The sequence below is a fragment of the Molothrus ater genome, chromosome W (genome assembly GCF_012460135.2).
Source record: "Molothrus ater isolate BHLD 08-10-18 breed brown headed cowbird chromosome W, BPBGC_Mater_1.1, whole genome shotgun sequence".
NCBI lineage: Eukaryota > Metazoa > Chordata > Aves > Passeriformes > Icteridae > Molothrus > Molothrus ater.
The window spans coordinates 1,588,725-1,604,679 of NC_050510.2; the positions used below are offsets into that span (position 1 = coordinate 1,588,725).

Consider the following 15,955-nt stretch of genomic DNA (forward strand, 5'->3'; position numbering starts at 1 on the left):
CCATGAAGCCGATCCTGACACAGCTGCAGCTCCTGCCACAAGTTACTGGCAGGTCAGATGATCATTTGCAGGGCCCAGGCTGTTAACCCTTTCAGTGCTTGAATCCTCCCTCGAGTGAGAGAAAGGAAAAAGATGCAAGCATGTAAAGGAACAACATGAAGACATTGAGGTCAGTGAAAAAGAAGTCAAGTCCCAGATGGGAGGGATGAGGAGATGCCTTGATTTTGGGGCTGAAATCCTCTTGTAAGCTATGGAGAAAGGACTCTTTTTCCTTATAATGCAGGAAACTATGGGGAGATGAAGGGTTCAAATTGATATTGAGCAAAGGCCTCCATGTTAAAGTAAGCAGATGTTAAAATAGCTGTGATCCCATGAGAAGTTTGAACAGAGAGAGAGAAGAGTAGTCCTGTGTCCCCAGGAGAAGAATATCTCTGTTCCCAGGGATCAAGATGATTTTAGAAATATATAATGAGAACTTTTGCCTTTGAACAGCTCATCTTTAAAACAATACCCCATAAGTTGACATGGCCCATAGACAAGCTGTGGGAAGGCTTGTGGAAAATGGGAGGGACTTCATGACTGCAGATTTCCCCGGGCGGTTGCTTGTCATGGAAATTGAGAGCCACGAGAGTACTGTTTTTTCCTCTTGTGGAGAAGTCTCCATAACATTAACAAGAGGGACTTCCCTCCCTAAGTGAACTGAAGAAAGACTATTTTAGAGGTGGCAAACTGACTGGAAATTTTAGGTTTTGTTTCTTTACATTGTCAGTGGGAAGAAAAGGTTGTGGGCAGAGGAGAAGAAGTGTTCTGAAGGGTTTGTTTTGATTCCTACTACTTTTTTTCCTTTTAGTTAGTTAATAAAATTTTCTTTATACCCTCTTAAAGTTTTGAGCCTGCTTTGCCTTTCTCCTAATCCTATCTCACAGCAGGAAGTGAGTGCATTGGTGATTGGCCAGCACCGAAACCTGCCACACTCTCTGGTGCATTGGGCCAAGAAATCTTAAAATTGGGGAAATCTTAAATTGGTGAACCAAAACCCCTACACAGGGTAAAAGCTACTGTTCTTGTTGATAAATATTAGCAATAACAAATTAATTTTGGAATTTTTTTCTATACTTCTGTTACTTTGGAGAGATTAATACTGTATTAAAGTAAAAGGATTTTGAACTGATTTAATTTGATATATCTGAAAGATAAAGAGCTTTATAAGTTTTCTTGGAGTTAAAGCAGAAAAATACTTTTCTGCAAGAACTCAGAAACCATTATCAGCAAATGCTTTTTTACTCTCATTGCTGGAGTCATAACAAAACAAATGCAAGATAGTTCTTTCTAATCAGAATTTGAAATTTTAACCACAGCATTGAAACTTTCATAATAATATGCAAATTCTTAAAAAATAATTTGATTTTCAAAGTCAGACAGATTTTTGATTTGGAAGATGTATAAAGAGGTGAGGCTGATCTAATAACTAAACAGATAAGCATGGAAATGACCAATGCATGAAATTGCTGTGCCTTCTCACATTTGCATATGCAGGATCATTTTAAAAAACTAAGTATGTTTTAAACTGATCTACAAAATATCAACCTTGCTGCTCATGTAAATAAATTTTTAACAGATAACTTTAGTATAACACCTAAACCTACCTTATTTTTGCACTGCTGTGTTTGAAGAACTGCAAGAATTTAGGTATCATGATATTGAGTGGTCGGTCCAATACATCACTATCTAAAATTTCAGCAGAATCTTCGCATATCTTCTGAAGAGCACCAAATGCACCCTGTTTAAAAACAAAATCAAACAAACAAACAACAACAACAACCAAAAAAAAAAAACCAAAGCAAAAGAAAATCTGTTACTTTACATTTTGAAGTTGAAGAAAGCAACATTTCAGGGTTTTTACAGAACAGGTAATTTTAGCAAAAGATCGCAGTAAATGTAAGTCAAATTAAAATAGCCTTAAGGACTTTTTATTTAAGCACTTTATATTGTCATCTGTAAGATCTCAAGCTGGATGAGTCTATAATAGCTAAGTGGTAATTTTAATTTTAACATTCATTTATTTAATCATATTTTTAAAAATGCTTAAAAGCAAGATTTTTTTAAAAATCAGACAAGATTTTTCTCCTTATAGCTTAAAACAGTTGAGCTGGTATTTATTTATTTTCCTTCATGAATACTGGAAAAAAAAAGATTATATATGTGCATACACCCACACAAAGTACTATACATATATATAGTATCTATGAAGAAAGGCAAAAAAAAATCAAATTTACATGATAACACATTTCAAAATAAGCCTCCTTACTTCACAGGTATTGTAATCTTCAGAATCCAACAGTCTGCAAAGCTTTGGTAAGAGGTCAGGCCAATTCTGCAATTCCCCTTTTGAAGCAATGGTTGTTATCAGAATGCCTAAGTGAATCAGAGGAATAAAGGAAATGAGATCTCATATATCTTCACAGGTTTCACACCCTTTTTTCTCATTTTACTCTTCTCAAAGATCTAAGGAGTTAAGAAATTTCTTGTTTTATTAAGAGCTGTCAAGCATAAAAAGAGGAAGTACATTTAATTACAAAGGTTATTTGAAGGGCTTTGAAATGCAAAGGCAGGTTGCCCCTTCCTGCTATCATGAATGGCTCAGATGTGAGACATCAAGCACAAAGTAATTCCAGTTAAGGTAATAATCGTGTCCAAACACTGCAGGGCAGGTTCTGCTCTAGAGTTTACTAAAAACTGTACAAATCTTGACCTCCAGTAGAGTATCCATCTCAAGTCACTCCCTCTTTATTATGATACAAAGGTATGAACACTGGAAGCTGTCATTCAATAAAATGATAACTCATTACTAAATTATGTGTTCATAACTTTACTATGTTTACACAAAACATTAAGGGCACATGCTGATGTCCAGGTGTTAGAAATATAAATTACTTGTTGGTAGAATTGCCTTGGTGAGGTTTAGGGCTTGACATGCTTCACTGATCTCAGACCTAGAGGGAGGTTACCAAAGCTTGGGGAGAAGGATGTATCCCTGATAGTGGACACAAAGAATGCAGAATTTACAGGCCATAAGGATATTTGGCAGAACTCCCAAGAAAAGGAAGAAACTAATAAAGCCAGCTCAGCAACTGTGTTGAAATCAGCTCTGACTGGGTAAAAGGTAATTCTGGCAGGGGGAGATTGTGACCACTGACTCACAGACCACTGACCCAAGAAACCCACAGACCCAAAAGAAGAGGAAGACTGAGCATATGGACTAAATAGCATGAGAAGCAAGAGAATCATTAACCAATAGATGGTAGAATACTAATTAATAAAAGAACTGGGTAGCTTGTAGACAATGAACATTAATGCCACTGTTTGCTAAAAATGTATAAATAACATAAAGCTTTGATGATTGGGGAGCCAACCTTTTGTGGGCTGCCACCCAGCTCCCTACTTTGTGCCTACTACAACAAAGAAATAGAAGTACCTCGTCCTCGGTGTGTGAATTGGTGCTGTGCACAGGGCAGAAGGCCCATGTTCAGGACAAAAATTTTAAGACAGATACCTACTAACAGCTTACACACTATGGCAGGTCATCCAGTGATCAGCTGTAGGGGTTGGCTGATTCAGATCCAGCAGAGAGGATGGCCGAAAGAGTCACTTCCATTTTTAACACATACAGAAATGCCAGGAAAAACTAATTAGGTGACAGGAATGGGGAAGGCTGCTTATAAACTAGGACTTACTATGAGTCCATTTTTCCTCAACTAATAATCTCCCAAATGAAAAGTGATGAAAAAAAATTTCCTAAGCTTTTTCATTGAGCTAATCACCATATATCCTCTTTTTTTTGAAATAAAATGTTCAAATTGTTATTAAATATACAAGAATACAGAACAATATTACACAGAAACCTCCTAAATAGATGCATTTATTTCCTGGTAAGTTTGTGGGTCCTAAACATATGCAACTGTATTTTTTCAACTTGAATCCATATTTCAATGTTGGCACAAGGTTTTTTAAAACCTGTACCACACAGCACAAAGAAGTTTCACAATGTTAGTCATTTCAGAGTTTAAAAAAAAGAAAACCTAAGTAAGGATACAACAATGTGTAGTTATCATTTCATCTCCAATCACAGTCCTAAAATAGACTCTATTGCCATCTTTATCATCCTCAGTGAGGTGACTTCTGAGAATGGGATTAATCAGTTTGCTTCCATCTTGATCAAAAGGTATCAGCTTTTGTTTGGGTAACATCAGATACTAAAGACTACACATGCTGCATTACTTCTTCCCTGATGCTATTTTGATGTAGTTGCTCATCCTCCTCTCAGAACTCCAGAGATCTTATTTGTGATTGGCTCATGAGGTTGTCAGTGCTTGAACAGCAAAAATATGTATGCATCTGTGGTGATTTGGCCCTGTCTGGATGCCAGGTACCCACCAAAGCTACTCTATCACTCCCCTCCTCAACTGGACAGGGGAGAGAAAATATAATAAAAGGTTCATGAGTTAAGGATGGGGAGAGATCACCCACTGATTACCATCATAGGCAAAACAGACTCGACTTAGGGAAATGAGTTGAATGTATTAACAGTCAAAACCAGGGCAGGATAATGAAAAGTAAAACAAATCCTAAAAAACACCTTCCTCCTTCCCAGGCTTAACTTTATTCCTGATTCTCTATCTCCTTCCCCCCACAGCAGGGCAGGGAGATGGAGCATGAGGGTTATGATCAGTTCATCACATGTTTCTGCCACTGTTTCCTCCTCAGGTAAAGGAGTCCTTCCCCTGCTCCAGCATGGGGTCCTTCCTACAGGAGGCAGTCCTCCACAAACTTCTCCAGCACGAGTCCTTCCCATAGGCTTCAGCCCTTCACAAACTGCTCCAGTGTGGGTCCTTTCCATGGGGTGCTGTCCTTAAGGAACAGGCTGCTCCAGTGTGGATCCTCCATGGGATCACAAGTCCCGCCAACAAACCTGCTCCAGCATGGGCACCCCTTCCCACAAGGCCCAGGTCCTGCCAGGAGCCGTCTCCAGCATGGGATTTCCACAGGGTCACAACCTTCTTTCAGGCATCCACATGCTCCAACATGGGCGTCCTCCATAGTCTGCAGGTAGATCTCTGCCATGGGCTGCAGGGGCACAGCTGCTTCACCATGGTCTTCACTATGTGTCAGAGACTGAAATAGTTCATGCCTCAAATGCTGATATAAAGTTTTGCCCATTATAGCAAAACTGTATGAAGAAGCCCACCCCTGCCTAAAAGATGTCTGACTGGGACTTGAGACTGAAAGTCAAACTGATGATTAGAAACCCATTCTTCAGTCATCTCAGGCCCAGGGAGAAGGAAACAAATAAACTAGGAAAAGAATGAGAGCCAAACCCAGCAGCCATGCTGAGAGTCACCTCTGGCTGGGTTTGGGGTGGGGGAGACCACAGCCCACAGAAGCCAGGTTTACACAGCCTCCCCCCCAAAATGAAGAGGAAGACGGTTTCAGGTGTGTGGGTGTAACCTCTGGTCAGAGGCAGTGAATACCCACCCTCCCTTACACAAACTGGCCCAGCTGTGGAACCCCCAACCCCACAGGCCACATCCACGGGACATTCACGTGAGAGGTAGCTGAGGGGGTGTCATAATCCATCAAAGACATTCCAAAGCACTACCCAGAGGCTTTGCACCACAGGATTGCACATGATGCAACAAATCCAGAGTCTGCTGCAAGAAACTGTTCCCCCCTCCAGGGGAAGTACCTGGACATTGCCACCTGGCCCGAGTGTATATTAACCCATTGGATTCTATGCTTTTCAGGGGGACCTTCACCCTCAAGAAGACCAGAAGAAGAGGATCAACAGGATGCCATCAGGATTTATGGAGTGGTGATACTTTCTACTTTGTCTCCACCTTACTCTCTCCCCCCCCCCCCCAAGCTCCTCTTTCCCTATTTCTTTCTCTTCCCTTTACTTTCCCTCATATTTACTATCAAATAAAATCCATACTATTGTCACTGGCATATGGTCTCGTTTGCACCTTAATTTGGACTGAGGAAGACCTAAATAATTTTAATAACCAGACCCTAAGACTATGGGCTGCAGGGGAATCTCAGCTCCAGTGCCTGGAGCACTTCCTCCCCCTCCTTCTGCACTGACCTTGGTGTCTGCAGAGTTGTTTCTCTTACATATTCTCACTCCGCTCTTCTCTGACTGCAATTACATCTGTGCCATAACTCTTTTCCTTCTTAAATGTTACTCCAGAGGCATTACTACCATCACTGATTGACTCAGCACTGGCCAGCAGCAGGTCCATCTTGGAGCCACTTGGCATGGGCTCTGTCAGACATGAGGGTCAAAGAAGTCACCCCTGTAACTCCACTCGCTACTAAAACATGGCCATGCAAACCCATTACAGCATCTGAAAGAACAGCTATGCCAACTTATATGCTAACAAGGAAGCCTAGGCAGGTAGCAATATTTTTACACCTAGATAGTATGAAGAGACGAGTGAGTACTGGACCAACCTCACTATTGGGACACAAACCTACAAGGATTCAATACTTAATTACTTCACACAGCAGGGTAAAAAATAGTAAATAGCAATTCTTATAATGTAAGCTTACAGTTAATCAGTTGGTACACATCTTCAGAGTTCATATATGCTTGAATAATCCTTGCCAAGACCACTTGAAGCTCAACTGTAATAGAGCTACTAATCCACAAATGTTTCCTCAAATCAAACAGTAAAATTATCAAAATGAAAATGCTCAGAATAGATATGCTTAAAATACAGTCCCTCCCCCAGCTGTCACCACCATCAAACGACCCTAAAGGTGCAATCCAAACACAGCTGTAATATATTCTCCTGAGAGACCTGTCTGATGTAGTTGCCAAGCATCTCTCCATGATATTTGAAAAGTCATGGCTGTCAGGTGAAGTCCACGGAGACTGAAAAAGGGAAATATTGTACCCATCTTTAAAAAGGGTTAAAAGGAGGACCCTGGAAACTACTGACCTGTCAGTCTCCCCTCTGTGCATAGGAAGATCCTGGAACAGATTTTCCTAGAAACTCTGCTAAGGCACATGAAGGAGAGGGAGGTGATTCGGAACAGCCAGGACAGCTCCAAAGGGCAAAACCTCCCTCACCAACCGGTGGCCTTCTACAATGGAGTGACTCCATCAGTGGACAAGGGAAGGGCTACGGATGTCATTTATCTAGACTTGTGTAAAGCCTTTGACACGGTCCCCCACAAGATCCTTCTCGCTAAATTGGAGAGGGATGGATAGGAATTGGTTAGACAGTCGCACTGAGAGAGTATTGGTCAATGGGTCAGTCCCAATGGACATCAGTGACAAGTGGTGTCCCTCAGGGTCCATTTTGGGACCAGGGCTATTCAACATCTCTGTCAATGACATAGTAGGATTGAGTGCACCCTCACCAAGTTTGCAGATGACACCAAACTGAGTGGTGCTGTTGACACACCTGAAGGACAGGATGCCATCCAGAGGGACCTGGACAAGTCAAGAAGTCAGCTCATGAGAACCTCATGAGGTTTAAAAAGACCAAGTGCTGGTGCTGCACCTGGGTCAGGGCACACCCCGGTATCAATACAGGCTGGGGGATGAACGGATTGAGAGCAGTCCTGCCAAGAAAGACTTGAAGGTGCTGGTGGATGAGAGGCTGGACATGATTTGGCAATGTGCACTTGCAGCCTAGAAAGCCAATCATGTCCTGTTCTGCATTCAAAGCAGCGTGGCCAGCAGGTTGAGGGAGAGGATTCTGCCCCTCTGCTCTGGTAAGACCTCTCCTGGAGTACCGCATCCAGCTCTGGAAGCCACAGCACAGGAAGGACATGGGTCTGTTGGAGCAAGTCCAGAGGAGGCCACCAAGTTAATTAGAGGGATGGAGCACCTGTCCTATGTGGAAAGGCTGGAAGAATTGGGATTGTTCAGCCTGGAGAAGACAAGGATCCAGGGTGACCTTACAGAAGCCTTACAATACCTGAAGGAAGCCTACTAGAGAGATGGAGAAAGACTATACAAGGACATGTAGTGACAGGACAAGGGGAATGGCTTTAAAATGAAAGAGGGAAAGGTTAGATTGGAGATTAGGAAGAAATTTTTTATTGTGAGGGTGGTGAGGTCCTGGCATAGGTTGCTGAGAGAAGCTGTGGATGTCCCATCCCTGGAAGCATTCAAGGCCAGGCTGGATGGAGCACTGAGCAACCTGGTCTAGTGGAAGGTGTTTCTGCCCATGGCAGAGGGGTTGGAACCAGATGATCTTTATGGTCTTGTCTAACCCAAACCATTCTTTAATTCTATTATATTCTTCTATTCTTTAGATATCTCCATTGTACTCCCCTGACAACTCATTTTGATACCAAAAAGGTTATTTCAATTTCTACTGTGACTGTGAGTGTTTAGCAGAGAAACAAGGCCTGCAGAAACTGCTCTGCAAGCAAGGAGATTGGAAGATAAAGAAGAGACATCTGGCTCAGAAATCCAGCTACAGCCAAAACAAGGACTGAGTTTAGGAACTTGGGAAACATGGGAAGGGTTTTATGGTAATGGTCAAATTATAATATGCATGTAGTAACTGTATATTACCAACACACTTGTAGGAACCAGGGGGCACATTAGGATGAGTTATCTCCTGTATCACTCCAGGTGCCTGAATAAATGATGCCATCTTTAACACTAAATTGGTGTTAAGGGGTGTGGTGGTTTGACAGGAAATGTGTTTTTTGAGATGCTGTGTTTTTGGCTAATAGATATTCAGACTTTAATATTGGCATTTAATTTGGCTATTGAGACATGGACACGCTTCTGAGAACACGGGGTTAAAAGCAGAGTTTTCTCTTGAGAGGGCTTTCTTGGGTTTTTGGCGGGAAAGAGTTCGGGTCTCTCTCCCGGCTCAGCTGCTGGCTGGGCAGGGGGAGGGGAAAGCCATGTGGCCGGGAGAGGTAGGCTTGAGCCCGGGGGTGGAAGGGTGGAAGAGAGAGAGAGAGAGAGACACTGGGAGCTATCGGGCAGCTCTTTTTGAGAGATACAGAGAGTGAAAGAGTCGGTGCTTGGGACTGTAACTTTGAAGTTTGATAAACATGGGCTTGCGCCGGCAGCACAGCTGGGACGGAGAAGAGGGGGGGGTTCAGCCGGCTGCTTGTAAGAGCTTTTAACTTTTTTTTAGAGAATGAGAACTTTACAGAACATTGACTTTTCTTAGAAGATAGAGTAGAAGATGAAGAAAGAAATGGGCTAGTGTGAGAAAAGTCTGGGCGAGTGAGAGATAGTAGAAGAATAGAGAAGAATCTTAGTAAGAAGAGATGATAGAGTAGCTTTTGCTGGACTCTTTTTGTATAGCTATAGACAGAACTATGTTCTTTGTGATACAGAGACTGCATTCTAGAGGGAGGCAATGGCTTCAGAACTAAGAGGGTTTAGTGTTGATGTTTCTCGGCTTCAGGGAGTGAAAATATGGGGGGGACAGGTGTCTCAAAAGAGAGATTGTGGGGACAGGTGTCTCAAAGGAGAGATGGACAGACTCATGTTCTTTGTGATACAGAGACTGCTCAGTGTTGATGCTTCTCGGCTCTAGGGGGTGAAAAAATATGGGGGGGACAGGTGTCTCAAAGGAGAGATTGTGGGGACAGGTGTCTCAAAAGAGAGACTGTGCTTTTTTTAGATCGAGACAGAGCATCTTTAAAAGACAACTTTAGAAGCAGTTCTGGTCCGTGTTCAGTAGTGAGAGCACTGAACATGAAAAAGAAGAAGTCACGATAGCAGATGTTCTCTGAGCAGTGCCACGAGTGACACAGAAACACACGAAGCTTCAGCTGTGTTTCTAAGGGAAGCTCATAGCACAAGAAAGACTCTTCTCTTCTTGATGAACTGAAGATTGATTGTCTAAAAAGTAGTGTTAGACCGAGAGTTAGTGATTTGAAAAACCAAATGTATTGTGTTAGAAATTTGGTGGGAAGAGGAAGAAATGCACTTGTGAAGTTTTCATTTTCCCTGTGTGTGTGTTCCTTTTTATCTGTAGTTGTAGAGTAATTAATAAAGTTCTAGTTCTTTTTCCCTAAGTAAGAGCCTGCTTTGCTTATTCCTAGTCACATCTCACAGCAGAAACCAGAGAGAAAGTATCTTCATAAAGGCACTGGCATTGTGCCAGTGTCAAACCATGACATTTTTGGTTCCCTGACCGGGAATCGAATTTTAGAAGAATGATAAGATAAAGTTGTGAATAAAGCTGTAAGATGAGACCAAAAAAAAATAAGAACAAAGCATGTATTGAGTTAAAATAGATGCATAGTAAAATCTGAAGATGAAAGTTTTCTTGTTTTGTAGAAGTGTTGAAGTGTTTTGTAATTTTGTTAATAATTTTAGAAAGTGTGTTCTCAGAAGCGAAGAGTAGAATGTGGTGGTTTGACAGGAAATGTGTTTTTTGAGATGCTGTGTTTTTGGCCAATAGATATTCAGACTTTAATATTGGCATTTAACCTGGCCATTGAGACATGGACACGCCTCTGAGAACACGGGGTTAAAAGCAGAGCTCTCCCCTGAGAGGGCTCTCTTGGGTTTCCGGCGGGAAAGAGTTCAGGTCTCTCCCCCGGCCCAGCTGCTGGCTGGGCAGGGGGAGGGGAAAGCCATGTGGCCGGGAGAGGTAGGCCTGAGCCCGGGGGTGGAAGGGTGGAAGAGAGAGAGAGAGAGAGACACCGGGAGACATCGGGCAGCCCCCCCTGACAGACACAGAGAGTGAAAGAGCCGGTGCCTGGGACTGTAACCTTGAAGCTTGATAAACATGGGCCTGCGCCGGCAGCACAGCTGGGACGGAGAAGAGGGGGGGGTTCAGCCGGCCGCTTGTAGGAGCTTTTAACCCCTTTTTAGAGAATGAGAACTTTACAGAACATTGACCTTTCCTAGAAGATAGAGTAGAAGATGAGGAAGGAAATGGGCCAGTGTGAGAAAAGTCTGGGCGAGTGAGAGATAGTAGAAGAATAGAGAAGAATCCTAGTGGGAAGAGATGATGGAGTGGCTTTTGCTGGACTCTTTTTGTATAGCCATAGACAGAACCATGTTCCTTGTGATACAGAGACTGCATTCTAGAGGGAGGCAATGGCCTCAGAACCAAGAGGGTTCAGTGTTGATGCCCCTCGGCCCCAGGGAGTGAAAATATGGGGGGGACAGGTGTCCCAAAGGAGAGATTGTGGGGACAGGTGTCCCAAAAGAGAGACTGTGCCTTTTTTAGATCGAGACAGAGCATCCTTAAAAGACAACCCTAGAAGCAGTTCTGGTCCGTGTTCAGTAGTGAGAGCACTGAACATGAAAAAGAAGTCACGATAGCAGATGTTCTCCAGGCAGTGCCACGAGTGACACAGAAACACACGAAGCTTCAGCTGTGTTTCCAAGGGAAGCCCATAGCACAAGAAAGACTCCTCTCCTCTTGATGAACTGAAGATTGATTGTCTAAAAAGTAGTGCTAGACCGAGAGTTAGTGATTTGAAAAACCAAATGTATTGTGTTAGAAATTTGGTGGGAAGAGGAAGAAATGCACTTGTGAAGTTTTCATTTTCCCTGTGTGTGTGTTCCTTTTTATCTGTAGTTGTAGAGTAATTAATAAAGTTCTAGTTCTTTTTCCCTAAGTAAGAGCCTGCTTTGCTTATTCCTAGTCACATCTCACAGCAAAAACCAGAAAAAAAGTATCTTCATAAAAGCACTGGCATTGTGCCAGTGTCAAACCATAACAAGGGGTCTTATTCAACCATTTTTGGTAATTTGGTGACACTTTGAACAATCAATTAAGCACAAACTTAAATCATTACTGTCATTAAGAAAATGGAGCATTAATAAAGTTCACATTAAAGCAAATTCACAAAGGGATGAGACAGTAGGAAAAGCAAAGAGATGGACATTTTCCAAAGTCCTTAACCCAGATGTCTGGAGAAGGAATCCTATACAGAAAGCAAGGGATTCTGAAGGTAGATTATTTGTCCTGATTTCATCTGGGATAAGAGCTCATTTTCTTCTCAGTAGCTGATACAGTGCTGTGTTTTGGATTCAGTATGAGAATAATGGTGATAATACACTCATGTTTTGGTTGTTGCTGAGCAGTGCTTACCCTGAGACAAGGGCTTTTCAGTGTCTCATGCTCTGCTAGTGAGGACCTGCACAAGAAGCTGGGAGTGAGCATAGCTGGGACAGCTGACCTAAACTGGCCAAAGGGATATCCCACACCATAGAACATCATGCCCAGTATATAAACTGGAGATGGGAGGCTTGGCCAGGAGCTGCTGATCACTGCTTGGGGACAGGCTGGGCATTGGTCACTGGGTGATGAGCAACTGTATTGTGCATCACTTGTTTCTTTTGGGTTCTGTTACTCTCTCTCTGTCTCCCTCCCCCTCCCCAAAATTACAAATATTATTATCAGTAGTATTATTAGTTTAATAATAACAACAAGAACAATAATAATTTGTTTAGATTATTAAATTGTTCTTATCTCAACCCATGAGATTTACCTTTTCAATTCTCCTCCCAACTTGGGGGAAGATGGGTGTGGAGGGGGTGTGAGTGAATGGCTGCGTGGTTATAAGTTGCTAAGTGGAGTTAAACCGCAACAGTCTTTTTTGGCACCCAATATAGGGCACAAAGGATTAAAATACCAGATCTTAACCAGAGCCTGTTAAAACAAATTTGTTATAAGTATTTATTCTATTAGTTAAGTAGTTGCTGATCACAATGTTTTTTCATTTGCTGTTAGAGTTCCTGAGCTTTTACTCATGGGCACATTATATAATACTGTGTCATGGTTTGACCCTGGCTAGATGCCAGGCACCCATGACAGCTGCTTGCTCACCCCCCACTGCAGCTGTACAGAGAGGAGAAAATAAAATGAAGGGCTCATGAGTTGAGATAAGGATCAGGAGAGATTGCTCACTAAATACCATCAAGGGCAAAACAGGCTCACCTTAGAGATCCAAAGTAAATTTATTGCTAACAAGATCAGAGCAGAATAATGAGAAGTAAAATGAACCCTTAAAAGCACCTTCCCCCCATCCCTCCCTCCTTCCCAGTTCTACCTCCTACCCCAGCAGTGCAAGGAGGCAGGGAATGGGGGTTATGGTCAGTTTATCACCCGTAGCGTCTCCTGCTGCTCAGGGAGAGGAGTCCTCCCCCTGCTGCACTGTGGGGTCCCTCTCACAGGAGACAGTTCTCTGCAAACTTCTCTGATGTGGCTCCATCTTGCATGCAGCAGCTCTCTGCGAACTGCTGCAGTGCAAGTCCCTCCCATGGACAGTAGTACCCCTCGAACTGCTGCAGCATAGGTCACTCTTCCATGGGGTGCAGTCCTTCAAGGACAGGCTGCTCCAGCATGGGAGCAGGGCCTCTCTTTCCACAGGTCTCCCACAGGATGACAGCCTCCTCTAGGCATCCACCTGCTCTGGTGTGGGCTCCTCCATGGGCTACAGGTGGATCTCTGCATCCCTTGTGGATCCCCATGGGCTGCAGGGGGACACCACCATGGTCCTCACCACGGCTTGCAGAGGAATCTCGTTTCTGGTACCTGGAGCACCTCCTCCCCCCCTTCACTGACCTTGGTGTCTGCATGTTTTCATATTCTCACTCCTACTCCTCTCTAGCTGGTATTAAAACTGCACCCCAAACTCTGTTTTGATTTCTTCTTAAATATGTTATCACAGAGGGGTTACCACCATCTCTAATTGGCCCAGCCTTGGCCAGCAGCATGTCCATCTTCAGAGCCATCAGGGTTTGGCTCTGCCAGACATGGTGGAAGCTTCTAGCAGCTTATCACAGAAGCCACTTCTGGGGCCCCCCCTGCTACCAGGAACCAGGCTATGCAAAACCAATACATACTGGTTTTGGTGTATGTGTTCCCTGTGAAGTAGTGGTTTCTGATATGAAAGAATCAGTGGTCATGAACCTAATCTGGTATGTGTAATCAGAATTGGGGTCCCCTATGTAACTTGGGAGATATCTTGTGGGGAAGATCAATAATTACACCTTTTATCTTTTTTCCTTGGGGATCCAACATATGGGATGAATATCTTAAAACTTTTCCTATCTTTTACCTTCAGAAGCCCTCTGGCCCTCCAGGTTGAATATACTGATTACAGTAGCATTTCAGAATTTTAAAGATTTTTATTATCCTTTGAATACCCTTGAATCCAATGTGTTCCTTTTCCTAGAAACAAGCATGGGCTTGCTTATGGTTCACATCTTGTTTAGGGTTAAGCAACAAACTGTGGTCACCCCAACCCCTGTGACAAGCACTGCAGATTGAGGAAGAAGGAGAGGGACTGTAGCTATTCAAATCTTGGCAACAAGCATTGTGGCTACTTCAATTCCCGTGACAAGCAGTGCAGCCACTAAAACTCCAGTGATGGGCACTACAGCTCCTTCTGTCGCTGCAAGATGCATTGCAGCTATTAAAAATCTGGTGATAAGCATTGGGGCCACTCAAGCTACTTTAACCCTTGCGACAAGTATTGTGACTGCTCAAATCCCAGTGATGGATGCTACAGCCAGACTTCAACAATGGGAAGTGCAGCTGAACCAGAGAACCAACCTACACTGGTATCAGTCACCCCTATACACAAGAAGAAATGCACAAAAAAATCATCTTGTTTAGTAAAGTGCAAGGACGGCAAAGCAGGGCCATCACAGGAACAGGAGGAGGTAGAAAAATACCACTTCATCCCTATCCCCAAGTGAGCTGCAGAAGATGAGAAAATATTTCAGCCATCATCCCAGTGAGCGGATTACCACCTGGCTACTCTGATGCTGGGATAATGGGGTTAGCAGTTTGAAATAAGAGGGTAAGGAAGGCATGCAGCTGGGATCACTTTCTATGGAAGCAAGCACTGACCTTTTTGCTGTGGGTTTGCTGAAGGCCAAAGAACAACAGGTGCTGATTGCTACCACAAAAGTGCACCAGAAGCTATATGGCACTAAGACTGTAACTCCCATCCATAAGCTGATTAGTGAACTGGAGAGCCAAGGAGTGATCAGCAGGACCCTCTCACCCTTTAACAGCCCCATATGGCCAGTGCGAAACTCTAACAGAGAATGGAGGCCAAGAATAGACTACTGTGGCCTAAATGAAGTCATGCTGCCTTTGAGTGCTGCTGTGCTGGACATGTTAGAATTACAATATGAGCTAGAGTCAAAGGCAGCCCAGTGCTGCCACAACTGGTATTGCTAATATATTTTCATCAATTCCTCTGGCAACAGAGTATAGGCCACAGTTCCCTTTCACTTAGAGGGGTGTCCAGTATACCTGGAATCAACTGTGCCAGGGGTGGAGACACAGCCCCATTATTTGTCATGGACTGATCCAGACTGCACAGGGTGAAGCTCTGGAACACCTGCAATACATTGATGACATTGAGTGGGGCAACACAGCAGAAGAAGTTTTCGAGAAAGGGAAGAAAATAATCAAAATTCTTGTGAAAGTGGGTTTTGCCATAAAACAAAGCAAGGTAAAGGAACATGCACAGGACATCCAGCTTTTAGGAATAAAATGGCAAGTTGGACATCGTCAGATCCCAGTGGAAGTGATTAACAAGATAACAGCGATGTCTCCACCAACTAACAAGAAACACAAGCTTTTTTAGGTGTTATGGGATTTTGGAGAATGCATATCCCAAATTACAGCCTGTTGTCAGCCCTCTCTATCATGTGACCCAGAAGAATGATTTCCAATAGGGCCCTGAGCCAGGACAAGCCTTTGAACAAATCAAGCAGGAGATAGTGCATGCTGTAGCCCTCAGGCCAGTCAAAACAGGGCAAGATGTAAAAAATGTGCTTTATGTGGAGATTCTCAGTTCAGTCGAAGAAAGAACAGAGATAATTTCTCCCAGGCTGAGCCTGGGAATCTTAAGAGGAAAGAATTAAAACAATTATTATCTCTCTTTCTGAAACCATTGTTTATAGTTATGGTTTTCCACAGTGTGC

The 15,955-nt window shown here is 43.2% G+C and overlaps 1 protein-coding gene across 7 annotated transcripts in view; it reads right to left on the bottom strand.

Moving 5' to 3' along the window:
* The window catches only part of LOC118701480 (transportin-1-like), a 176,161-nt gene that overhangs the window by 90,042 nt on the left and 70,164 nt on the right, over window positions 1-15,955 (bottom strand). For all 7 annotated transcript variants that reach the window (XM_036406109.1, XM_054517748.1, XM_036406107.2 and 4 more), the window contains exons 6-7: window positions 2,309-2,415; window positions 1,647-1,780 (exon numbers count right to left, since the gene is read on the bottom strand). In XM_036406109.1, the coding sequence (XP_036262002.1) occupies window positions 1,647-1,780; window positions 2,309-2,415 (241 nt within the window). The remainder of the gene's footprint in view (window positions 1-1,646; window positions 1,781-2,308; window positions 2,416-15,955) is intronic.